At 39.7% G+C, this 27,693-nt stretch overlaps 2 protein-coding genes across 3 annotated transcripts in view; one reads left to right on the top strand and one right to left on the bottom strand.

Annotated features, from left to right (window-relative positions):
- Window positions 1–231: 231 nt before the first annotated feature.
- The window catches only part of TFB1M (transcription factor B1, mitochondrial), a 36,044-nt gene continuing 8,582 nt past the window's right edge, over window positions 232–27,693 (top strand). Inside the window, exons 1-5 of one of the 2 annotated variants that reach the window (XM_080941550.1) lie at window positions 232–375; window positions 2,917–3,068; window positions 11,935–12,043; window positions 13,482–13,633; window positions 20,585–20,704. In XM_080941550.1, coding sequence (XP_080797676.1) covers window positions 243–375; window positions 2,917–3,068; window positions 11,935–12,043; window positions 13,482–13,633; window positions 20,585–20,704 — 666 coding nt within the window. In that variant the 5' untranslated portion in view covers window positions 232–242. Of the gene's footprint in view, window positions 376–2,916; window positions 3,069–9,536; window positions 9,602–11,934; window positions 12,044–13,481; window positions 13,634–20,584; window positions 20,705–27,693 lie in introns of those variants that run through there. The other variant, XM_080941551.1, reaches the window with a different exon arrangement.
- Window positions 23,471–24,130, bottom strand: CLDN20 (claudin 20; the record flags this gene model as incomplete). The annotated part of the gene is made up of 1 exon (XM_080941720.1): window positions 23,471–24,130. One exon carries the CDS (start codon window positions 24,128–24,130, stop codon window positions 23,471–23,473), a length of 660 nt encoding a protein of 219 aa, XP_080797846.1.

Below are 27,693 nucleotides of genomic sequence, written 5' to 3'. Positions count from 1 at the left end.
AAAGACCACGCCTCCTAGATCCCGCCCCCTCTCCTCTCCCAGCCTGCACCGCTTTCGACCTGACCGCGAACCTGCGCTCCCCGTACGTATAGACTTCCTGTCAGTTTCGTCATTTCCGGCAAGTTTCTCCACCCAACAAGGTAGCCTCAGAGGCGGGCAATCGTCTCCAAGGCCCCGCCCCCCCTGCGCGGCGTGTCGGTTTCCAGCCGCGGCGTGGGGGCCTGGCGGTGTACTCCGGTCTCATGGCTGCCTCGGGGAAGCTCGGCACTTTCCGCCTTCCCCCGTTGCCCAGCATTCGGGAGATCATTAAGTTGTTCGGCCTGCGAGCGGCGAAGCAGCTTTCCCAGAATTTCCTCCTGGATTTGAGGCTGACAGGTGGCTGAGTCGTCAGTTGGTCCGGGGTCTCCATGGTGGGCTCGGGCGGGAGATGGAGCCGGGCCGGGCGGGCGGCTGTCAGTCGAGCGCTGCTCCTCGGGTCCCGCTCGCCGGCTGAGGCGACACTCTGGTGGGCCGCTCTGCCGGCCGGAGTCGCTTCCCGCGCGCTTTATGGTGAGCGGGATTTGAATTAGTGCGGTTGTCCTCTTCACCGGGTTCCCAGTCTGCCTCTCGTTAGCCCGGCGCAGTAGATCGTGTGTGTGCATCTCAGCACTCGCGGAGCAGAGGCAGGAGGACTGCCGCCAGTTAGAGACAGACAGAACGATTTCAAAAACTAATCCAAACGAGTATATAGGATAAATGTCCACGTGAAGTCTAGGAATCCCTCTAGGGTTTGGAGATTCGCTCTGTAAATTCACACTTAACCAAACGGTGCCTACAGCTACCTTGTGGCAATGCTCCGACTGTGATACGGGAGCAACAGCCTTGAGTTTGCAGTTAATAAGTTGACGTCCTCAGGCTTCTTTAAAAATTACTTTTATGCCGTTAAATTTATATAGGGCGAAGGTCACCAGTTTGACACCCATGTTTTGATGAGTTTTCACAGGTAAGTTTGTTGGTCTACTTAGCACCCACGTGTTAGAGATGCTCTCCACTTGAGAATAAGTTCCATGTGTTGCTAATAAAGGCACTAGTTGACTGTTGGAGTACTTAGGATCTTAACCCCTCTCCTTAAGGAGAATGTCACATTCACACCCTTCCCTCAAATCAATTTTGAGTACATGAACCACAAAGCATACTTTTTAAAAAAATTTCTTGATTTTGAAGCCGTTATTCTATCTGTCCTAGCAGTATTGATTTGGGTTAAACATTTAACTTCACTGAAGTTTTCTCATCTTTCGATAGAAAAGCCCACAAGAACCTTAAGATACCTAATTCTGGATTCTTTAGTTCTAACATCCTCTCCCCGTCATTCTCACATGAATGCAGTCTCCTGTGTAGAAGGTTAGCCTCAAACTCACTATACAGCAGATGATATTGAATGTCTGACCTTCCTGCCTTCTCCCATGTGCTGAAATTATAAGCAGTTGCCACCATGCTCTTGTTTCTGACTGCTGGGTACGGATCCCAGCGCTTCATGCCTGTTAGGCAAACACTCATCAATTAATTGACTTACATCACCAGCCATTCAGTTTTTTTTTTTTTTTTTTTTTTTTTTTTTTTATGTTCTCATGTGCATCCATGCGAGTAGGTTCCAGATTCTTAGGTTCTTTATTCAGTCTTGTGTGTGTGCTTGTGTGTGCGCACACGAGTATGCAGGAATCAAAGTAAAAGTAAATAAAGGTACTTGTTCTAGTGAGCCCCAGTGGACCAAGATTGAAACCCACCCAGACTTGGGGCTTTGACACCATGCCTTTGACATCTGGTTGGACTTAAGTATTCCTGCAACGCTTAAGAATGCATCCAGTGCCCACCTATTACTGCGTTCCATTTTTAAACTGAGAATATTAAGTCCATAATTCCCTTGCTTAATAAATGAGTCCTATTCCCTCTGAGAGACCCATTGGTTTCCCGTAACAAAACAACACGATTTGGCTTTAGAATCCACATTTTGGTTCGAAACCCCAGCCATTTGCTTTTCTCTATGACGTTGTGCAAATTACACAGTAGTCGAGGACAGTGTGCAGTTCAGATAAACTGTTAGAATGGTAGCTGCAAGAATTAGGTAAGGGAATGCACACAGCAAGATGCATAGCTGGTTAGAGGTGCAGGTTTTCTCCATGTAGCTGGGATAATACAGTACTGTCTGGGAATGGGAAAGCAACATTTTGCCTTTAAGCTTATCTAGATCAGTAATGGCCATCAACCAGGACTGTCCAGTGTCAGTACACAGTGACAAGAAGTGCTAGTATGTATTCAATAGCAATATCTCCATCCAAGGAGGGCCAGTTGTGTGAATCTTAATATCTTGTAATTAATAAAACTAGTTCATTGTGCTTTTTCCAGAGTGATGGTTAGTTGGCTCACCAGGAGTCTACTTCGTGTGTGTGTGTGTGATTTTTTTTAGGTTCTGCTAGCTTAAACTAACAGAACAATTAGGAGTTCCATTTTAACATGGATATTTGCAAGGCTTAAAATTTCTGGTAGTAAATCCAAACGTTATTTTCTGGAAATGAAAATTCAGATTTCAGAGTCTAGTGATATGCAAATTTATTGTGCTAGTCACTGTGATCTTCAAATAACTGTGGGTGAGATGGAGACCTCCGGTGTTCTCTGGAGCCATGCCTGCGAGAACGGTCAGAGTGGGATGTTCAAGGGCTGTAACAAGGGCTGTACGGTTATCTAGCCAGGGCTCAGCGGCTGGTTGGTTAGCTAGTTAAGGAAATTGTCAGTAATCTTTGGTTAAGGAACTGGTGCAGTATTGATAACTATTATGTTTTGGTTTAGAGTGAGAGCTAAAAATCAATAGTGGCTATTGAGAATTCTTATGAAATTTGCTGTGATAATAAAGATAACTAAAACTTCCTTTTTTTTCCTTAGACAAAATTGTGAGGAAAGCTGGCAGTCTAGCAGATGTCTATGTTTACGAAGTCGGTCCCGGGCCAGGGGGAATCACAAGATCCATCCTCAATGCTGGTATTGCTGAGCTTCTGGTGGTTGAAAAGGATACTCGATTTATTCCAGGGTTACAGGTGAGATGCTTTAAAAGTGTCTTTTTTTTTCCAAGAATAAACCAAGTGAAATCTTGGGCCATGTTGACCAAGGACTGGGCAAGCAGGCCATCAAACTGTAGCTCTCCAGGTCCTATCTCGGAGGTTAGGGTTGTATAGTCTATGGAAGTCTAGAAAGCTGCACTGTATTACAGGAATCCCCAAAAGGTCTGTTGGTTACAGCCTGAGTACGCACGTTCCACATGGATGCTGAATAAACTAACCATTTCTAAGCCATGTACATCATGGCTCAGTTCTTTTATATGTGTACACTGTAGCTGTTTCAGACACACCAGAGAGGGCATCGGATCCCATTACAGATGGTTGTGAGCCACCATGTGGTTGCTGGGAATTGAACCCAGGACCTCTGGAAGAGCAGTCAGTGCTCTTAACCACTGAGCCATCTCTCCAGCCCTAGGCTCAGTTTTTTAGAAAGCAATAAAAATACATAATTGTCAATAGTAGTGACCAATTGTCACCATAATAGTGACCAATTGGCATGACTTTGGAGAACTTTCTTTAGGCACCAAAAAGCATTTCCCCACACAAAACACTAAGATAAATACTAGTGCCTCACCAAGAGGAATTAATTGGTTGAGTTTAAGCATTTTTAGAAAAGAATTTTTACATATGAAAAAGGAAGTTGCACCAGTTAAGACTGTCCGAGACTTGGGTGAAATTTCTACATGCAGTTTTAGACACAGGCGCTGGGGATGCTTCACCGTCATCGAGAGAGCACTGGTGAGTGTCTTCAGGCTGCCCGTCACTGGCTGGCAGTAGAGAATAAGCTTGATTTGATGGTTCCACAGACAGTGTAAAACAAGTGTTTTCGATTAGGGGACATTGAGTTTTTAAAAATTGCAACCAGTGGGACAGATTATATCAGATATCTCGTACAGAAATTTCTCATAAGAGGCACTTGATGCCTGAATGGCCTTTGTTTGATTCCTGTGTAATTCTAAAACTTTGAGAGCCCTGAGCTTTAGGAACATATGAGTAGTAATTTACTATGTGACTGTAACAGAACAGTAAAATTATTCACATCCTTCTACTTGAAAAAAAGGCCAATTGTTTTAAAACTACTACTCTAAAATATTTATGTGTATATGTTAGTATAGGTTGAGAAATTTGTTTTAAAGTCTAGGATTTTGTGGGCACTTGGCTTCTTTAGAAATGGCTTTATTTTTCTCACCTAGCTTCATATAGTTTTTCTGTGTTTAATAATTACATACTACTGAATTGTACCTAGTGTTGCCAGTCAAATTTCGTTTCAGATTGCCAACTTGATTTTGGTAGTGATACGTGAGGAATATTCCTGGAACAAATATGATTCTTAATGGTGTAAGGTGTTTCGTTTAAGAACCACATCCCAGTTGGCAGTAGAACAGAGTAAGAATGTTAGGTTTGGTCAGACACTGTGATGACAAGCAGAAGCTGATGGTGGCCACACAGAACAGTGACTTTCTCACCTCCCCATTAATTGGAAGGTGACTAGAATCTGTGTTAATCCCCATCTTAATTTCTGTTGTCTCCTCTGTTCATTAAATTAAAGATGTCCGAAGACTAGTTATTAAAAGAGCAACCACCACCCTCCCTCCTCACCCAGCACCACCCCTGGAGACCCTGTCTGCTAACACTACCTTGTCTGCACCCAGCACCACCCCTGGAGACCCTGTCTGCTAACACTACCTTGTCTGCTTAGTTCTGCCGTGTGCAGTGTCTGTGTTGCTCTTATTTGTTGCAGTGTAGTCGTCTCTTTGTAGTGTAACACAAATAAAGCTCTGGGTCCTTATTCCTCTGTGTCTCCACTACATAGGACCATGCTACAAAGCAGGCATTCCACACTGTCTCCTGTGGGAAATAAGATCCTCATTCACTGTGTGTATGTCTTAGCCGCTGACTAAATGTGTCCTTTGGTAGTAGAAGTAAATAGTTACATTATCAAGAAGTTTTATACTTCTTTTTATCTAAGTATCAAAGCTAATCCAAAATAAATCACAGGGAATATACATTTGATTTCTTAGCCATTTCACAAGCAGCAAAATGAATTCTTAGTGTCTTCCTTGCAGGAAAGGAACTTGCCTTAAAAAGATAGGATGGATACTAAATTATCAAATAGGCTTCTTTTTCCTGTAAAGCATGTTTCAATGTAGAAAGCTAGGCTCTATTAGATATTCTAAATTAATCATAAAATTGAGTAAGAGCAGAAATAGAGTGATCTGTTTTAAGGATTTCATTTTAGTGGTTCCGAAGCTAATAAAATTACTTTTTAAAGAAAGTGTAATAATTTATAAAGTATCTTCTGGCTGAAAGTATGTCATTTGTAGCTTAATTCAGTTGTTAGAGAATGATCATAAGGCTGCTGTGGGGGGAGGAAGTACCTGACAGTAGCATGTAGTGTCCCTTTTATGTGTTGGAAGGGTAGGGGCAGGCATCCAGTATGTGAAAGCAGCATGGGTGGGTTTTACAGTAAGGACATCCATGCTCACTCCTAGATGCAGGATTGACCTTCACTCTGTGACTCTGTGCCTGTTGGCGGAGAATCCCGTGCATTTTGTCGTATCTCACTCATGGGTTGTTAAATGTATTTAGTGAATGCCTGACACTTGGTAATCATTCAGTGAATCTTTTTGGTATTCCAGACAGGATTTCTCTGCATTGCCCTGGCTGGCCTGGAACTCAGCCATCTGCCTGCCTCTGCTTCCTAAGTACCAGGATTAAAGGCGTGCACTACCATGCCTGGCTTTATTGAATATTTGTTAACATCAACTTAATTGTCCCCAGGTCTTGAGTGCCTATGGTGATTAAGAGTTGATCCAGGAGATGCTAAAATCAACAGATTGCCCTCTGTTAATGTGCTACAGCTCAGGTTGTGCATTTCTCTGTCAGTACTTTGTGGTCATTTACTTTGCTTGCATTTTTGGGACTGAGGGAATTATTTTTGCCCCCGAGTAAGTAGGTTTTATGATGATGTCTTAGGGAGCTTGAAACCTCAGATTTTCTCCCATTTGTGAACTGGAGATAAGGTTGGAAACATGTCTTCCTCCTGGTGAGGAGTCCAGTTTCTTCTTAAACTTGCATGTGTTTCATACAGTATGATGGTAGTTAACACTGCAGCGCTCACCAGGAAGCTCTTTGCTTTACAGTTTCACTGAGATTTAACTGAGGCTTAATAAACCATACTTTGTGGAGATACTCAAATTACTCATATGTTGGGCCATCCTCCTCTCACTGAAGATAGTAACAGGAGTGTGAGAACTTGTTCCTTGCAAGGCATTGTTTCCCTCTCCCTTTGTTTATCCCTGACAACTGATTAGCTTTCCTGTAAGGAAGATTTTTATCTTTTTTTAGCATTATATATGACTATAGTAATTTTGTATGTGCTTTTTAGTTAATGTTGTGTGTCTCATTCTCATAATAATTTTTACACATGCTGAGGTGTTTATCAGTACCTTTCTCTGTTTGTTGCTATATAATATTCCACTGTGTGAATATCTCCATTTTGTAAATATTTACCTTTTAATGGACTTTCTTAACAGTTGCATAGCAAGCTATTTGAATATTAGCATGTAACTTTTGTAAGGGCATGCCTATATTTCTCTACAATAAAGACCTAGGGGTAGACTATCTGGGTTCTGCATATGGGGTTTTATCCTAGGTCTCCTTATCCAGCTTAGAAAGTCCTCTCCCCCCCCCCTCTCTCTCTCTCTTTCTCGCTCGCTCTCTCTCTCTCTCTCTCTCCCTCTCTCCCTCTCTCCCTCCCCCTCTGAAATCAATGAATATTGTTGGATTTGGGCGGGAAAAGCTTTTCCTGGGGTTATTGAAATGTTTTCTTTTTAATCTGTTAATATGATGAATTGTAATTTTTAATATTAATCCAACCATATGTAGAATCTGTAGTGATGCCACATCTCCTTTTTATGATACAGGTCATATATGTGCACCTGTTCATGTTCCTGATTGACCCGAGTATAGATAAGTTGACTTTTTGATCTCTAAAACACAACTATAATTTCATTGACTTTTCTGTTTTCAGTGGTGTTACTTCAGCTCTAAATCTCATTTTCTGTTTCCCTTGGACTAATTTGTTCTATTTTCTCTGTCTCTTTTGTAAGGCAGTCTCTGAGTCATTGACTTGAAGCTCTTTCTACTCTCTTATAGATTAGTGCTATAAATTTCTGCTTTGTCAGAAAACCACAAATTTTTGGTGTGTCATGTTTTTTTCCTTTAATTCATTAAAAGTAATTTTTATTACATTTTCTGTTTGTTTTACCCACTGGCAACTAGAATAATATAGCTAATGATTATGAAGAGTTGGCCAGTGAGTACTTTGTTTTACTTCAGAGATACTAGAGTTATAGAAAAATTTCAGAAGAAATTAAAAATTCCCATTTAGCATCTCTTTTTCTTTTGATTTGTATTTGACTTGTGGATTATTTAGAAATGTGCCATTTAGTTTGCATTTTTCCATATATCTTTTTATTTTGTTTTTATTGTCAAAAAACATACTTGTGTAACATATAATGACAAATTTACTCAAATTTATTTTATAGTATAGAACATAGAATTAGTATTTTGTATGTAAAATACACACAAATACTTGAAAATTTGTGTGTATTTGCTTACTGGTTTAAGGAAGGAGAATATGGTGTCTTATGCTGCACTGTAGTGTAGGAAGCTCAAGGGTTCTTCTCAGCCAATAGGTTATGTGCTCACTTCATGGCGTTTTGAGACACAAAGGAAATCACTGTGTCAGTGTGGCATCTGGATTCCTGGGATAGAGGTGGAGGAAAGTGCAAGGGATTGCAAAAGATCAGATGACTGGTGTGCAAATCCTAGATGTGCACCACCTAGCCTTCGCCCTCCAGTTTGTTGTTGAAGCTGTTCTAGCTTTACCTTTTACCTGTTGGGCAGGAGCCAGTAGACAGATGGATGGACAGACTGTTCCTATAAACATCTCCCTTCCTGTCACTTTGTAAAGTGTTCCCTTATAAAAGTCATTTTGACATTGTGGCAGAAAAGTCTTTGCTTTTAATTATAAAGATAATGAGATTTCATAATCTTTTTAATCTGTAGTACAGTTTTGGAAAGGAAGATTGCCTTTCTATTAATTTGACTACTTTAAATAAATGTGTAGGTTATCATAGTAAATCACAGGACAGAACTCCACAAGTAAGCAAATCATTTACAGCCAAGTGATTCCTTAGTCCACTTGAATCACAAGTGTAGCGATGCGCACAGAAGCAGCTGTGTGGTAACAGCAGTTACGAGGGTTAGAAAAGTTGCAGAGACCAAGAAAGTCATCCTGGAATGAGGGCTCAACACCTTCCACAACCCCTGTTCAGTACCTCAGGTCATCGAGAAAACTGCTTCACTTCCGCAAGCTCCTTCCTAGAGGAGTGTTGACACATGTAGGTGTGAACACTGCGTAAGGAAAGTTACTTAAATCACATGTGTCTCCATTTATTTGGATTTCTTTAACTTTCTATTTATCATATACCATATGAGTTTTCTCATGTTTGCTTTAGTATGTGGGCTCCATTAAATAACAAATTGGGATGAGGGTAATTACTACTTAGGTCACACAGTGATGACTGCTCTGTGCTCCGTACTGTGCAAAGGTGGTGCTGCACACTAAGTAGCTGTCTGATATGATTCTTTTTGTTTTCAAGGAAATTTTAAGTTTTGCCTAAGTTCCAAGAACTGCCTGAGTTCTTTCCTCATCAAATTAAGTTGCCAAAAAGCCACTGAGGTAGAGCACAGTAAAGCCCTGGAGAACTGCTTTCACAGCTTTGACTTCTTAGAGCAAAGAGTGAATCTGCAAATGCTGTCTGGTTTTCGTTATTAAAGGCGTGGCCTTATATTGTCTCATGTACCTTTAAAAAGCCTAATATGAGAAACATTTTCTTTCTTGGGGACTTGGTGTAATTACTTCTAACACGGAATAAGGATTATACATGCTATTATGCACGCCAGGAGCTAACAATTCTTCTGATTGTGTTAGTAGCAGTCATTTTTACATGTATGCTTCTCCTTTTTAAGATTTGACTTTCTGCTTTTTTTTAGCCTTAGTAAAATCTTTTACTCAAAGCAATTTGCATTTTAGAAGAATATATTGAAAATTAACATTAAAATAATAGAACAACTGGAAAGTGGCCATGCAAATCCTCATCTGTTAGCATGCTGGGCTGGGCTGGGCTGGGCTGGGCTGGGCTCTAAACCCCTCTCGTTGTCTCCAGGCTTTGAAGTGTAACACTCCGGGTTGTTCTGAAGTGTAATAGTGATTTCCCCCACCCCACAGTAGCAGGATCTCATGAGAACAGGGAATCTGTGTGTGCTGTTGCTGAGTATTAGTTTAGGTGTTTAGATCATGACACCAGTGCAGTTGTTTTAGTATACCTTACAACCCATAATTGCCTCAGGCTTCACTTCAGCTCTTTCCTCCTGCAGTGACCAGTTGGACAAGGGAAGCTGAGGCTACACAGTTGTCAAGAAGGAAACAGACCTTCTACAAGGTAGATTTGGCTTGTCTTGACTGAGTGTTCAACCTGAGTGGGAGTCCACACGAAATAGAGCAGAAATGCGACTTTGTACTGGAGAAGAAAAGAAAGGAATCACTGTTTTCGTCAGCTTTTAGTATGCAGCTGTGTATGTGAGAGTATGGAAAATTCACATTTCAAACACAGCTGTCAGAGCATTTCAATTAATAGCAAAGAGGCAGGTTTACATTATTTTGCTTTAGTCCTAATTACTAATTACTTAATTACTTTTCAAACACTGATATTGTATAATGGAAGCTTTTCGTTCTGCTTCTTTGTTTTTTGATATGTTAATTTGTTTTGTTTTAATTATGTAAAGCATAATTGCAGAAAAAAACTTAGCTCTCTTCATTATTGGTAAATGTATCATTAAATCCACTGTGTTTATACAGTTATCAAACATCACATAAAAACATTCTCAGTTTTAGTATCTTGAAATGACTGTGTTTTCTAAGACAGATTATCTGAAACTGATTGGGTTAAATTTTAGCAGACCATGGTGACTTAAAATAATCCCTGAGTATATTAATTCAGAAGTATGCAATTATTCTGACTAACCATATCAAATTAGCTGATCAAACTTTAAAATGTTCACCCTCTTGCTAATACAGACATTTCAGCTATGTACTTTAAATTATTATTTTGTATAATCTTGCCTCATTTTTTCTGAGATAAATCTTTGCAAATTCCTGTACCCCACAAATTTTTGGAACAAGCTTATACAGCAGTTTTGAGCTTCATGAAGAGCTGAAGCTGTACAGTACCCACATTCTCTTTTGCTTACCAAATGCGTGTTAAATGCCTGCTATGCACTGCTGTCACTGTGGACACAATTAAAAAGGCAAGAAACACGCCTTCCCCAAAGAAGCAGTTGTTAAAGAGAAAGAAACCTACACATGTGCCGCTGCCATAGCGTATTCCAAGTGCTGTCAAGAACTATCCGCAAGGCACAGTGAGCAAAGGTAGAAGCAATTAGGTTGTAGCCTGGCTCCTTGGGTCTCCTCTCTGCCACAGGATAAACAGATCAGTCAACAAGTTGTGTGCCTTCCTTCAGGGTCTCCGTCTGTCTGGCCTTTGGGAGGCCTCTTTCAACTCCAGTCAGTTGTTTGAAATGGACAAAGGGAAAGTGTTAGGGGAAATATCTTTATTGACATGAGGGAAAAGGAGCGAAGAGGAAGAGGCAGGATTCTCCTGGAACCTGTTGGCTTTCCCTACATAGCCCTAGGCTATCCCTTGAATCTCAGCAACTGAGTTGGAACCTGGGTACTCTGATGAGGAACTGAGACAGTGTCCACATCGTCTGCCGCAGCGGTGCTGCTGCTCACTGTCAGTCCTACAGTTTAAGCATGCTAAGTTCAGGGCCTGCATGGCTTTCATTTTACCAGGGATAGCAAGAAAAGGTTTGTAGTGGATGCAGGATTTCATACCCAGTTCGGCTCAGTCTTGGGGCTCATTTGAGCTAAGACCAGCTTTTAGTATGTGATGCTAAAGACTGGAACTAAGGAGAGTACAGAGAAAAGAGGTTTTGTTGTTCTGTTTGGTTTGGTGTAGTTTGCAAACACAGATTTGCAAATGCTGACAAGTATTCAACCTTAGAGCTAAGTTCCAAGTCCATACTGCTGTCTTTTGTGCTAAGAAAGACTGAATGAAAAGAAACATGATTAGAAACAGAAATGGGCTAAGAGGTAATGGCTGCAGAATTATTCTTAGGTTGACAGTGACTGTGATTCAGGAAAGTAAGGATGCTGTGAGCAAGGAGGGTCTCAGAATGTCACATGCCACCTGGCCTGGCAAGGGCCTTCCTACTTAGTTTGGATTTACTCAGAAATTACATTAAAAGTTTGGTTATATGTAGAATCTTTTGTGCATATTTAATGTTTACAGGCTTAATTGAATTAGCTCATTTCATACACTTTACTCTGAATGCTTAGTATTTTACTATAAGGTTTTTAATATGTTAGCTCTTTTAGATAAAAGTCAAGTTATGGTAAATCACATGCAGAAACACAAGTCATTCTGATTATCAAAATTAGGCCAATATGTTGTTTGTTAAGTTCTAACTTACTGCAGTACTCTCTAATATGCTATTTGTTAAACCTAAGTTACTGCAGTACTCTTTGCTACCTGGCCCCTCACTGCATTAAACAAATGTGATGGTTTCATTGGCCACAGTGCCCTGTCAGCTCATCAGTGTTCAGACAGGGCTCAGTTTAGCTTTTCCCACCCATTAAATGCTGGACAAGGTTAGGGTTCTTAGTTTTGCTGCCCTGAAGTTTATGAGCTTATTTTATTGACCTTTTGTAAACTAGATGCTTTCTGATGCAGCACCTGGAAAACTCCGAATTGTTCATGGTGATGTGCTGACATATAAGATAGAAAAGGCTTTTCCAAACAACATTAGAAGACAATGGGAAGATGGTAAGTGCCTTTGGTAAGGGAGTAGTTAAGTTGGTTGGTTAGTTGGGGTTTTGTGTGTGTGTGTGTGTGTGTGTGTGTGTGTGTGTGTGTGTTTGTTGGTCATTCATACCACCGATATTTGTTGTAGCTATTGCATATTTATTATAATAAAGTGTTTGCAGTTTGTATATATTTCTATTAAAATTACCTGAACAAAATTAAATGCTATGCATTGTAATTTTTTTTTTTTTTGCTCTCGTACTTTCTTCTAAAACATGAGTAATTTTTCTAACTTACATTTTTAAGACAGAGCCTCACACTGTAACCAAGGGTAGCCCTGAACTCCTCGTGTAGCCCAGGCTGCTCTTGAACTTGAGAGCTCTTCTGTGTTAGCCTCACAAGTGCTGGCACTGCAGGTGTGTACTACCTTACCTTGTTGAGCTTTCCCTAATTCTAAATCCTAGTCTCTTATCTTCAAGTTTTAGTTTATATGCGAATAAACTTTGTTTTTATGATGCCACACAAACTATTGTTACTATTTTGCAAATGTTGTAAAACAGGCCATCCACAGACCTTAATCTCTTTTTCCTTTGCTTTCACAGTGACTCTGACTAGCCGAGGCTCTGTTCTTTCAAGGACAGACATTTACTGCCTACCTACAGTGTCCAGCTCTTAGGAAGTCAGATAATTTAGGGCACACGAAATGCTAACAGAAACCCTCAGAATAAGTGGAAGAGGGTGTTGACAGATCTCCTTCAGCGTAGCTTGTGTTTATGGTTTCTGCCTTCAAACTGACCCTGTGGGCACAGTACTGCAGTTTTGTCACTGGACCAGCCATGTTAGGATCACAGACACTGGTCTGGATCTGTCATGCAATTGATTGTCATATATCACCTTCAAGACTTCTGTGTGCCAGATTTCAGATTATCAGAACCTACCATTCTTCTCAGCGTTTAGGAATTTATTCTCACTTTTCTTTGTCAGTGGTTTGGAGGTTTGGTGTTTGCAGTTTTTTGTATTGTTTCTGCTTTTTAACTTCTTGTTTGTTTTGAGTCTGAGAGCTAAGGATTTACCTATATAACTCCATTCCTCTGGTTTTATTTCTTACATAAATATTTTAAGCATTCATTCAAATCTTAGATTCAGCTTATATTCCCTCCTGGGCATCTGATGATCTGACACCCCCACAGGTGTTTTAAACTCATGATGTCTAAAGAATTTTTTTTTCTTCAAAACACCTCATTTTTTAAACTTTCTTAGAACTTTTCCTTAATAAATAAAAATCTAATTGTGGAAAAATGCATTTAAAGAGAACTGAAAAATACTGAGTTGTGTCTTTGCATATGCCTGCCTTGGGTTCTCATAATATCCAGTTAAATGTACATCTAATTAAGATCATATTCAGAATATACTCATGTACTCATTACAAATTGTCTTCTTCCCTGCTCCCACCAAACAGATCCTCCAAAGGTACATATTATTGGAAATCTCCCTTTTAGTGTTTCAACTCCACTGATTATCAAGTGGCTTGAAAATATTTCTCTTAAAGATGGCCCTTTCGTTTACGGCAGAACTAAGATGACGTTAACATTTCAAAAGGAAGTGGCTGAGGTAAGTCTCTTCTTTTTCTGGACATTTCATGGTATGAGCAGATTCCCAAACAAAGTTCTACTTTTTGTTTACCACTGTGTTTATATGGTGAGGCTTTTCCATTACAAACAGAAAAACCAACAAACCGTCCAAAAGTTAAAACATGCAATAAAGATAAGACATGACTACTAGATGCTCCCAGTAGACACTATGAATTACTTGTCAGCTAAGCAAGGCATACCGCGCGCGCGCACACACACACACACACACACACACACAAGTAGTGAACAAGAGCAGCTTGTAAGACATGACAGCAAGGGTAAGCTTAAGGAAGGATCTACCTCCTACAGCCTCACCTCACTCTGACTGCATCTCTTACCATAACACCAAGGTAAAATAAGGACCGAGTTTTAGATTGTTCCTTTTGTGGTCTTCTTACATAGAGCTGTGTCCATGCATGTCATATATGTTAGGTTTGTCCACTCTTAAGCTTTCTTTAAAAGCAATCATACAATATGTGTGTGTTTACTGTAAACAACTTATTAGGATTCACACATGCTCAGTTATAATTTCTTATATTCTCTATGTCCTACCCGCTCTTTCACTGTCGTAATCTGTCCAGTCTCATACCTGAGGACCCAAGATTCATTTCAGTGCTGTTGTGTTATGAACAAAACCGTCGTGAAAGTTCTTAGTTAGAAGGGCAAGCATGTGCTCAGAAGTGGGAACACAAGCTTCATTCTTGTTAGGTCATTCTAAACTGTTCCACAGTCATCGGCCTTTATATTGCTCCGTACAATGTGTGTATGAGTTCGTTTTGCTCCATATTTTTGCCAGTTCCAGGTTACACTAGACTTACACATTTTTATTAATCTAGGAATGATAGTGTTGTCTTAGTTAGGGTTTACTGTTATGAACAGACACCATGACCAAAGTAACTCTTATAAGAACAACATTTAATTGGGGCTGGCTTACAGGTTCAGAGGTTCAGTCCATTATCATCAAGGCAGGAACATGGCAGCATCCAGGCAGGCATGGTACAGGAGCTAAGAGTTCTACATCTTCATCTGAAGGATGCAGGAGAATACTGGCTTCCAGGTAGCTAGGATGAGGGTTTTAAAGCCCAAATCCACAAGGGCACACCTATTCTAACAAGGCCATACCTCCAAATAGAGCCACTCCCTGGCTGAGCATTCAAACCATCACAGGTGTATTGTACTAATTTTTGTCTTTGCAGAATTTTTTTTAAATGGTGCACCATTGTATCTGGGTCACTCAGGTATTTTACACTGAACTGCTTGTCCTAGCTGATGATTCCATTGGATCATCTTCTGTCTTGCTTGCATGCAGTTATTACATATTCTGTGTATTAGTCCTTTATTATTACACTGTTTCCTTTCTCTGCTTAGATTATCATCGTCTTTTTACAATATCTTTTGGGAATTAGACATCTCTTTTTCTTTTACTCTTTTACTAACATATATGAATTATACAGAATGATGGGCTTCATTCCAAAATGTTAGATAATGCACTTTGATTTTGCTCACACAGAGATGCCCATTACACTCTCATCATTCTTCACCCTCCCTCTGATCTCCTTTCTTAAAGATCAGACAGTCTCAATTTTTAATGTATGGCTGTTTCATATCTTACTGGAGAAATCATTTTATGTCTAGAGATCGTAAAGGTTTCTTTCTGTTCACTTTTCTATCCATAATTCACTTGGGATTGATTTTTGTGTACAGTAAAAGTAAATTGTGTTTTATGCTTGTTAGCATATAAATCTCAGCCCATTTATTATCATCTGCCCTTCACTGGTCTCTTATCAGTAGTGCTGTGTAAAAGCCCATATAAGCAATGCTGTGATTAGCGACACCAGGGAAATGATGAGGTGTCCCAGGAGTAGCAGAGAGGGAGTCTCAGGAAGAACCCTCAGGTCAGGTAAGACAGGAATTTGACCAAAAACCTGTCATGCTTTTATGTATTGAGGAAATAGTTACTTAAGTTTGGGAAAGTCTAAGACTGAATTACTGATAAATAAATAGAACATAAAATACAGGTGAGCGTGAAGCAGCAAACGGTGAGACTGGGAAGACAAGAGGATACAGCTTAGTGGTTAGGGTCTATCTCTGACTATACCACATTGCTAGATTTGTTCTCTTCTGCTGATGGATTATTTGGTACTTTAATTCTTGAACAACACAATAGAAATTCAAAGTATTGAGCTCTCTCAATTCTTTGAGAAGTGGAGAAGGCTTAAGTAGTGGAGTCATGTTTTCAGTGACTCCACTGGTAGCTGTGACTTTTAATGATAGTGTTGTTTTGACTTCACCATAGGCAATTATTTCTCTTCAACAGGGGTTTAAATTTTTGCATGAATATTGAGATTGTATCGAGTTTATAATTGATGGAATGCATTAGAAGTATGGGTAATACTGATCTTTTTGACAGACTTCTACATTTTTGCTGGTGAAAATTTCAAGGGAAGACTGGGTAGTAGTATTGTCTAACACATTTGTGAGTGTAATAGTCTGTATTTTAGCCACAGAATGTATGTTTTAATCTCGACTTCATTTGAAGTATAAAACAGAATCTAATAAGCACCTTCCTCTTATTCTCTTCTCTAGGACTATAGGATATAAATGTAAAGATTTCACCTGGCCACATTAAGGGGCATGCAAATGGAGTCAGACTGTATGGTAGTTATGAGAGCATAACACACTTACCTACTGGTCTGTGTCCAGTTGAGCTGGCTTGGAGTGCTCTGCTGTCTTCCATGGTTTGAAGAGTATGGCATTTAACCCAGGTCATCTACTTCCAGTAGAGCCATAAAATTCAAGTTCTCCATTTTGCTAGGGCTATGGATTTTTAAGTGGGTTCTACATCAACCTGTTTTTTAACATTTCCAGAAGACTTTGACTGGTCATACTTACATCCCTAGTAGGGAAGATGTCACCCCTATAGACATAATGTTCATTGTCTCTGTTTGGAGACTGTGTAGCTTCCCAAGTACAAGTATAATTTTCCTACCAACAGTTATTTTACATGAATAAGAGAAGCAGACAAAGGTAAAGGAAATGCTGTCCTTGGGAATAATTTTGTGCCTTGTTTCTAATCCTTAGAGCGTCTTTTTAAACAAGGGGTAGTGGTTTCCTTCTACTGAAAAGTTAACTCATTTGTTCTCCTGGCTTTTATTGTGAAAAATCAGCTGTTGATGGAGTTCTATGTTCATAGCTTTATCTGTGCTACGTCTAACATAAAAACTGGGGCTACATATTAAATGATCAATAGGCAATTAACTTCTGAAGGGAGCTTTTAGTGTGAAGTCTTTGCAAGCACTCTGAACTATGACTTGAATTTTCGCTCAATGGATTAGCAGTTCTGACTGCTGCTTTACCCTAAATTAAAATCTAAGGCTCATATTTTCGTCTTCGAAACATGTTATATTTGCTATGGAAATTGACTAGGTCTAGATTACATATTAGAATACCCCCTCCCTGACTGTACAAAGTGCTTCATGCTCAGAGTAAAATATATTTAACTATGCTTTAAGTGAAATTAAAATAATTCCACTCTTTTCAAGTTTAATTTTGTTAAAGTAATTTTTAAATTTCTTTGAACTCACCATTGGAAACATATCTTTCAAATGTAAAGTAGCATATTAGCTATGTCTGAAGGAGGAAGTCCTGGATGGCCAATTCTTGGGTTCATTTTTAAGGTTCATGGTTATATTCTTGCTAGATTTTTGTTTAAAAGATCTGCTTTATCATTGGGCACCGTGAATTGTGCCTGTAATCCCAAAACTTAGGAGGCTAAGGCAAGAGGATTTATTTGAGAATATGTACATCTCTGTTATATTATACTGAAGAGCATTCTCTGTGTCTTACATGCTATAGCAACTCTTTATCTTGAACTCAGTTTCCTAACAATGTCTACTTTTCTAATGCAAATAAGCAGTTACTTAAGATGGAAAGGAGGGGGGCATTAAAATGGGGGATGGCATCTTGAGATCAAGGTAAAAGCTGTGAGATCTCCAGTCATGTCTTAGGAGATTCTTTTGCTTCTCATCCAAAACCTGTTCGTTGGTTTTTGTTTGTTTCAATATTTTTGTATTTATAAATGTTTTACCTCTATGCATGTATATATACCACAGCCATGCCTGGTGTCTACAGACTCCATTGCATCCCCTGATATTGGAGTGTTCTTAACCACTGAGCCATCTCTTCAGAACTCCAAGACCTGTTTAGTCTTACTTAAAGTAAAGTTCTAAGCCAGATTGTATGATTTTTCATGCCCAGAACAGGTTAGAAGCAAAAACAGAAAGAGCTATTAGGTTAGGCGATGTGAGTCAGGGCAGTAAGCTGCTGCTCTGAAAGCACTGATGGTGTCCTAGCACTGACTTCAGATAGATGTTTCTACTCAGTTCTTGTATTTGTGACCTTGGTCCTAAACAGCTATCAGGAATCTTGGGATGTCATCAGAGCTCAAGGACCAAACTGTGATCCATTTAGAAAGATGAGGGATCTTTGTACCTGTTGTGGTAAATATTAAATAATGGTAATCTTTTATCCCACACTAGTGCTGGCACCAGTAGGGCCACATGGGGGGGTATCTTTATTTCAGTGGCTCCACGCAGCTCCCAAGTACTCACAGACCCCTGCTTTCTTTGACCCAGGCAGTCTGCTACACCCCCCCCACCCTGCTTCTGACCCGGCTGCTTCTCTACCAGATGAGAACTTAGCTCACATTTTCCACAGCCCGATAAATAATGACTCAACAATCAATAATTTATCAAACAGATTTATATATTTAATTCTCAGTCCACAATCCATCTACACAATAAGCTTACAACTAGTTGACAAAGATATAAACTGTCCACTTAGATAAGATAAATCGCCTTATATAGAAATCCATCCCTAGAAAGTATACATATCCACTCATGGCTACTCAGAGCCCTGCGGACAGAGATGGCTCATCCTCATCTTCCATGTTGAATCTCTCTCTTCTCCTCCTTCTCTCCTCCTTCCTAGACTTTTTCCCTGCCTGCCCTTCCTTCTCATCCAATGATAGGCTTCACCTTATCCTGGACCTGCCTTGTTGAATAATGACATCATCCTACATGTACTATTACTCTCAGTCTTACCCAGTTTTACATATTTTCCACTACCTTCACCAAAAACCAAAATGTCCTGTGTCTGTCTGGAGCCCTTCTTCCCTATGCTTTGAACCATGTTAAAAGTGGTACTCATCATGCCCACACATGCCCTGTTTACATGTTGTAGGTGTATATGTAGGCACATACAGAAACCCTAAGGTTTGTATGTAAGCATCATCAGATCATTTTACTTGGTTTTGCCATTGTAAAAGCTATACTCTGTTGGGGGGTGTAACCAATGGTAGTAATCTCCTGTTACTCATTTTAATAGTTACTTTATATTTTGTTGGCAAAACTGTTAGTTATTCATGTTAGTGGAATTACAATGTTCCTCTTTAGGGATAATATATATATATTCTTGTGTAAGTGTGCATGCTGTAAAACTTGAGCTTTTATTGCCAGATTATCATCCAGCCTGCTTAGATAGCAATTCCTGCCCTTTCCACTCTCACTGCCATGTATAGAATCCTTGGAGCTTCTAAGACTTTCCACTTTCCATCATTGACTGGTTATTTTTAATATGCCTTCTGAGTGTGAAATTACATGTAGACTATTGTATTATTTACATATCTCTGCATTATTGTAAGTGTACCATAGTTAATAGTGATAATTCATCCATTTGCTCTGTAATGATTTGCCTTATCAGTCTTCTGGTTGTATTGCAAAAGCCTAGTGTGTAGGCATCTTGAATACTAATGCTTTGGCCCTCTAAGTACATTCTTAATCTGTGATGTATCTTGAGAATGTTTTAATTGAACTTCAATAATTTTAACAGAAAAATATATTCATCTATTATAGCTTCTGGCTTTACCTCTTTAAGACATTCTTCTCCAGTTTGGAGTCATAGATATTACCTGAAAAAGACTTAAATTTTGTTTCTCATTCACCGTTAATTTATTTACAGTTTGTCTTTTGTTATTGTACAGAGTTGAGACCTCTTATTTTCTCCTGAAAATGCTTCATTACACCTATGCCACTTAGTGAATGGTCTGTCCTTTATTAACATGATCACCCCTCTCATGTATCAGGTCCCCACATGTGTGTGGGTCTCCGTCTCAGATTTTGTCTTATTGGTCTGTTCATATTTGCAGCAATGCTGCCTTCATTTTGATATCAGGTAGGCTGGGTCTTCCATGAGCACTGATGATATTATCCAGGAGGGTCTTGGCCATTCTTGATACGATGTAATTTTTATCTGAGGTTTAATTATAGATGGATAGATAGATAGATAGATAGATAGATTAGAATTTTTATACAAATTGCATTTTATTTATCAACTTGTTATGTACTTAATCCATTTCAAAATAAGTAGTTGATTAAAAGAAAAGTCCTAATTTTTACATAAATTATTTGTCACAAACAACCTGTATTTCAAAGGTTCTTAAATATTCAAAGCTTTATTTTATTTAAGGGAATACCTGTAAAGTTGTCTTTATAGTTTTTGGTTATTTGCTAATTTTTTCATAAAATGTTTATTGATTAGTAGCTTTATGTATGACTGTTACAGAATATAATTGTGGCTTGAAACTCTCCAACATCAATAGCAGTTTGCCTTTGTGATTTTTTTTCAGTGCATTATACCTGACATAATTGATTCTTCTACAGTATGCCTCAGTTAATGATGATTTCTGTTCCCTAAGTCTCCATGTTTTATGTCACATAGCATGGAAGTTGTGTGTGTGTGTGTATGTATGTGTACATGTGTGTGCATGGGTAAAAGAATATGTCTTTAAAAATGAGCATCAAGTTTTGGCTCTATTTTCTTTATTCTGATGGGATTAACTATTTGCTAAAACTTATCTTTTGACTTTTTGTAGAGACTTGTAGCCACCACAGGAAGCAAACAGCGTAGTCGTCTTTCCATTATGGCCCAGTACCTCTGCAATGTTGAACACCTCTTTACAATTCCAGGAAAAGCCTTTGTTCCCAAACCAGAGGTAAGGATTGTATGAGTGTGAACTGTTGTTGTATTTGTTCCACTGAAGACACTCCATAGGAAATGATCGCTAAGATCTGAATCTTATGTACAGACAATACCACAGTTGTTTTCTTTCTTCCTACTTCTCTTGAATAAGAATTGCAAAAAAGAAAAAGAAATTGCTTGTCTTTTTTGTGTTTAGTTATGGGTGTGTATGCTGGGGGTGGGGGACGCATGTGAGGACATACATCCCATGGTGTGAATGTGGAGGTCAAACGACAACTTGGAATAGGTTTTATCCTTCTACCTTTAAGTGAATTTCGATCTTGGGTTGCCAGGCTTGTGTCTTGCAGAGCTCTTATGCCAGCTGTTTTTGTCCCCTAGGTCAGGTGACAGGTGTCAGAGTGTATATGATCGTGGCCGACAACGTCACTGTCATTATCCCTGCCTTCTGTTCTGAAGTATGCTGATAGTGGAAGTTAAGTGACCTGGTCACCACCACCACTTCTTGAGAAAGAGTGAAACAGTGGTTTTGTGGTTTCTGAGAGAGTTCTCTAATTGACACCTACTAGATATTTATTTAGTGTGGCTATTTTTGGCAACATTTTTAAGCTGGTGTGTATTTTAGCAAAACTCACTGTTTGATAAGTTATTAAAAAATATGACCCCTGCAGCAGCAGCACCAACTGAGATGAAGTTTCCAGTAACAGAATGGTACATAAGTAGTGTCCAGATCACAGCTGTGTTTGTATGCCTCTGTGTGTGTGTGTGTGTGTGTGTGTGTGTGCATAAGTCACCAGTAGATAAAAGTTAACCATGATTTAAAAAAAAATACTTTGGCTTTTGTATTGGTAATAAGTTACAGCATAATTTGCTAAAACTTCCTAACTACTGTTATTTTGGAGCCAGATAATCTTTTGCAAGGTGTGTCCTGTGCATTGTTAACAGCATCGCTGACCTCTTCCCACTGGATTCCAGGACCACTGACTCAGTTGTGACAATTGCATGTGTTCAGGCACTGCTGTATGTGCCCTGGGTGCTAATTCACCCCAGTGAAACCACAGAGAAGAATCAAACTGCCCGAGCCTATGCTCCCCCACAGCATGTCCTTCCGTTTCCGCTGCTCACCTCCCTGTCAGCATTCCCAGTCCGCAAAGAATTGACCTTTATTTGGTCTAAATCGGCTGCTGCTCTAGAGTGTCAAACATTTCTGTATCTAGTTAAGAAGAAAGTATTTGAGATAAATAAAGTACGACCTGGACTATATTGAATAACATTTTAGCAGACTCTGGGCCACATAGCCTGCCTAAACACTGATACACTAACTGAAGTGAGTGAGACCTATGGCCCAAAGCAGTTCTGTCACATCATTCGCCTGTAGATATTTATTAGAAATCTTTTTAATAGAACATTTTCTTTCTTTAGGAAGTACTTGACCACCTACAAGGAAATATATTTTAAATCATTTAAACTTGAACTGAAATGGTCTCCTTTGTCCTCATGGGAAGCAGCACCTTTTTATTTTTTGCTGTCCCATTACAGCATGACTATTGCAGAGCATGAAAAGCTACAGAGTAAATGGAATTAAAGTGCTTTATCTCTTTCCTGTATATACCTTCTAAGTTATTAATGTGCAGTCTTTTTTCTTTAGCAATTCCATTATGAGCAATTATCATAAACTAGCAAATAGATGACTAGAAAAATTACAGTATTTCTTTGCACTTATGAAAAGCCCAAATTTTTGTTAGAATATTTGAATTGTATGTCATAATTTATATGCATATTTTTAAAACTTTCTTCTATTAATTAACTGAAGATGCTCATTTATAAGAGAACAGCAATGTTGTTGTTAACTTGAATAAGTTTTGAAGAAAAAACTACAACTTAGAGTGAGTAAGCTGAGCACAGTGGAGTGTGTGTGTACGCCCCAGCACGCAGGAGGCAGTCTGGCTTATCTAGCAGAACCCAGGCTCAGGACACAGGAACTTACTCAAATAGTGATAAATGTGGTATTCATTGGGATGGGATAAATCTAAATCATTGGAGAAATGAATGTAATTGTTTTCTGGATGCAGAAGAGAGGGCAAACCTTGGGTAATTTAAAGCAAGCAGGGCTCTTATTACTCAGCTGGTACTTTAAAAGTACTATATTCTAGATTGTGTTTATATTGGCTCTTTTTGTGCTGCAGTAGCATCTACCAATTCACTAATTCTGTCTAATCTTAGTTTGCATATACTATAGTATAACACTTAGGAAAAATTGGAGTGAAAGTTGGACCAATGGGTGGATGGGTTGGGTAATACCTGCATGAGTTCTGTTTCTCTGTTCTTGAGTTCTCCTCCACATCCTGTGGCTTTAAAACAGCAGATTACTCAGACATCGCCCACCAGAGGGCAAAAGTATTAGGCCATATTCTTGGTCAACACCAAGGGATGTTAATCAAGAATATGTTTATACTTTGCAATTAAGAAAAGGTAATCTAAAAGATGAATCAAAAAGTTATCTTTAAAAGTAAACTAATATTGTTCCCCATCACCTTACTAATCTAGGCAGGCCCTCTGTCAATTACAAACTTTCAAATGAAACATGAATACAAAAATGGAAAATAAAGAAATTCATGACAGATATAATTGCATGTGGTCCTTTGTTGGCATTTAAAAGTACCTCACTTTATATTTTATATGTTTTATATTCTTTTAAAAGAAATTAAGCATAAGCTTAATTAATTCTAACAAACTTTGAGCAGGCTTGCAGAAGCCTCACTACATGTTCCTTGCACTGCTCTTACACGTAGTCCTTCAGGTTGTGTGCTAACCTGTTTTGTGGCTGCCAGGCAGAGGTCAGTTTCTGCTTGGGAGGGTAAATCCAAGGTTCTTGGTTCTTTTTTATATGAGAAGTGCAGAAAATAATGCCAGCGATAAGTAGTAGCATGGCCGAAATGAACCCAATGTACACAGCTCCTCCAGGCTCATATTTGTGGCTTTCTGGAACAGTGAGGTCCAAAAAGTTTGCTATGATCTCTTTGGTGTACCACACTGGTGGGACTAAACCAGAGATCCCTGCAGCGATGAGACAGACTCCTCCAGCAAAGGAAATTTGACTCTTGGTGCGTGTGTCTCCTCCTAAGTGAGTGCATTTCATTCCTACTATCGAAGTACAAATCCCCAAAGCAGACAGAACACAGGCCAGGACCATGGTAGCCCTTGCAGTCTGCACATGGGCGGGGAGTGACAGAATGGAGTATTTCAGCGTGCAGCTAAACATCCCAGTGCTGTACCACGTGCAGTCCATCCACAGCCCATGTGCCTGTACAATAGCAGTTACAATGTTGGAGCCTGCATCTGCGTTAACCTTCCAGTTGGGCAGCAGAGTGGCAGCGAGTACTCCAGAGACCCCAGACATGGCCAAGATGAAAGCAAGTAGCTGGAGAGTGGTTGAGGCCATGATGTTACTTTTACTTCTGTTCTAGAAGATTCCAGTGGGTAATTGTGGTGCGTGGTCGGATCTGTAGCTATTTCTGTGCAGTTGAGATCCATACAACAAAAGCTATGGAAAGAAGCAAAATCAGGATTGGGGGAGGAGGAAGAAGAAGAAAACAAAAAGGCTTCACAGGGGAGCCGGAACACAATGAGTAGCGCCCTCGTATCCATGCTGCATGCAGACATAAATGTGCACACAGAACAGGTGAGGATGCTGCAGGCTCAGACACAGGTTCATGGTGGGCTTGGGGAATAGCATGTACTGAGGGAGCAGCTGAGCAGAGCCATCCACATAAGACCCTAATACACTGAAACTGTCTGCACAGTGGACATACACCTTGTGAGGCGGCTCAGACACCTCAAATTGTAGCTGTAGTGTCTGGCACAATTTTTTTTTTTAGTGTTGTAAACCATTTTAAATAATTTTAAACAATAAAAGCCTCAATTCTACCTCTTCCAAATAATTTGTAAATATTAGAAAAGGTAAGAACTGAAAAACTAGTTTGAGTTAAATTGTTATTCAGCACATACCATGTGTGCAGCTTATGGTCCAGTATAGTTTTTGAAGGAGAAAGGAAAAGAGAAGGAATTTAGAGTCCTGCACAGTCCCTGCATAGGTTAGCATTTGTTTAGCATCGTGTCCCTGGTGCTAGCTTATGAAAATGCAAGATCCTTTTTCCTTACCACCCAAATGCTTCCCAGTTACAATCCAGGGGGAAATGTTCAGAACTGCAGCACCGACTTCCCTGAATGACTCAGACAGTAGCAGAGAATCTTGAAAGTGCCTGCCAGAAATAGCCACGTTGTTTAATGAAATGCCCCACCCTTGTTTTACTTTGTAGCTAGCTGGCTTTAAAAAGACAAAAATACTTGTTGATTTCCATCTTCATATTCCTGTTCCACCATTATGCACTCCATCTGATAGTGTTTACTGCTTTCTTTGGGAAGCACATAGTGGTCTTTGGAGCTGCAACACTGGCGTGTCTCTCTTTCTGAAATAACTAATGGTAAACTGCAGTTGACTGTTGTGATTCTTACACACACTTCAACCCAAAGAGCGTGGAGGTGATTCTTGGTTTCATGTTACTACCGTGGTCTTCTGCAGGGCTGCCGTGTGCAGCTTGCTCCTCTCTACTCCTACCCCTCGCTTCCTCTGCCCTTCTATCACAACACTGTGTCAGAGACAGACTCACCATCTGCTCCTTTCTTCTCCAGGAAAACAGAGGCCTGAGTGGGGAACAGATAGGACAAGCGATTTGGCTTTCCTTCTTCCTAGTAGGCTGATGTGTGGCTTTTGTTAAATACTTGAAGTGACATTGATCAGAGCTATGTGGATAGTACAAACCTGCCATCGCTGTAATTGAGTCTCTGAGACATCAGACCCTACTCTGCCTGGACTGGGTTCGGTTTCGTCAATCCCATGATTTTTAAGGACCTACATTCTTGAGTCAACCTGTTTACAAGTTTGATGATTTTAGACTTAATCTGCTGGAGGGCAGTTTATTTCTTTGGTTTTCCAATGTCCTAGCTATAACCAAGACAGAAAGAAAGTTAAAGGTTTGCAGGGAGGAGTCAGCATGTGTCTATACAGTCTTATCCCAGCCGTGTGAGCTCAGGCGTCAGTCTGTGAGACTGCCTCACAGAGCGTTCCAGCCCAGGAGTCTCCAGCAGTTGAGATCAGTGTTAACACTGCCTAGGGTCATCCTGATGTTTGTGTTCGTCTTTGCCTTGAAGGAATGACTTATATGTTGATCTGTCTATATCCACATTTGCCATTATAGCTCTCTTTCCACCAAACAATACATTCCCTAAATGTATAAATACATTTAACAAGTCTGGGCAGCAATTAATTGCAGTCAGGCAAAAAGCAAGTAAATAGTAAGACATTGCATCTGGTTAGCACGGTACTTGGTTCCTGCACAGGATGACTTCACATCCTTCTTGTGCACAGAGAATTATGCAAAAAAAATAAACTTCTGTAAATCGAGGCTCACTTCCTGCTGCAGGTACACAGGTGCACTGCAGTCCCTGTGACACCAAGGCTTTCCTCTCCAGCCACATGCAGATGATACAGTCTGTCCCCTCACACATGCCAGTCCGATGGAAGATCAAGGCACACTTAGTGCAAGTGTGCTAACAGCAGCAGTGGTGAGGAGATACGAAAGCAAGGGGCTCAGGTGGGAACCTGAGTGTAGGGAACACTTACATTTTCAGAACACATCACATAGAGAACAGAACCTCAAAATATGTCCAATTTATGAACTACTTGCCAAAAGGAAGTCTGTAGATATTTTTCAAACTTTAAAGCTAGTTCTTGAGAAAAGATTCATTCATACCAAAAATATTTAAAACAGATACGTAACTTCTAATTCAAACGAAGCAATACCCAGAGTTCTGTACGTCGAATCTAGTCTGAACAATCTAGAAGTTTCTGTACCTTTTGCCAGTAGCCCTTACAGTCTTACCTCTGCTCAGCGTTGACTCCTATGTCTTCAGTGTCTGATGCAGAGAAGCCACACATAGGAGGCTGGGTCTGAGAGTCTGAGCATTGTCTGTGAAGTGCCGACAAGTAGGCATGAGAATATCAAATAAGGAGCTCCTTAGACATGAGAGGCGGAAACTGCTGATGCTGCTGGAAGATAAGTACCAGGTTCTCTCGGTCTGTGAGCTGTGGGAGAATTAAGACTGGAGAGGCGGGGAAGGGAGGGGGTTGTTGTTACAACAGGATTTGTTGAAGCCTAAAAGCTAAAAATGCTTTTGTGTTGCTGTGTACAGAGGAGGGATTATTTGGGTGCTCACAAAAAGGCCTTTTCATTTAATATTATGTTTTAGTCACACAATTATAACTTAGTTTTGAAATTTTGTCAGTGCTGGAAGATACAGTATTATGTTCTTGGTTAAAGAATGCCGTCTGAAATATTTTTAACTGGACTGCTTTGCAAATGATAGTTGAGACTATCACTTTTCTTGTTCTGTGGCTGTTATCTTGTGTGAAAGAAACTGAGACTTAACTTCTAAAACGTCTTAAATTTTTCTTTAAAAATTTTAGTTAATGAAAGAAAGTCCAGCAAAAGCTTTTAACTAGAATATGGTCTACCTTCAGATATGTTTGTTCTGCCTCAAATCCTTTTCTCTCTCCCTGGGAAAGAGTCTTGGAGTGTAACTGTGTGTAGGTCAGGCTTAGAGAATGAGAGAAGTTACACAAATCAGAGTGAAACACAGCAGATAACAGCTGTGGCCATGAATATTTATGCAGATGCATTTCTGGATTAAGTGTCTTTTTATCTTCATAGTTTTTAATTTTATATGTCATAAATTGTATAGCCACTGGGTGGAAAGTAATCTTTTGATTAGATTTTTAATTTTACATTTTTTTGAAAATAGTTTTCCCCTCCCTTTTACGCAGACCATTCCCACTTCCCCACCAACCCAAATCCACACTCTTTTCTCCTCCTTTCATTAGATTCAAACAGTATCTACAAAGGTAATAATGATAATAAAATAACAAAAATAAGCCAGGCAGTTGCC

The sequence above is a fragment of the Micromys minutus genome (genome assembly GCF_963924665.1).
Source record: "Micromys minutus genome assembly, chromosome: 30".
Taxonomy (NCBI): Eukaryota; Metazoa; Chordata; class Mammalia; order Rodentia; family Muridae; genus Micromys; species Micromys minutus.
This window is presented reverse-complemented; position numbering and strand designations above follow the sequence as displayed.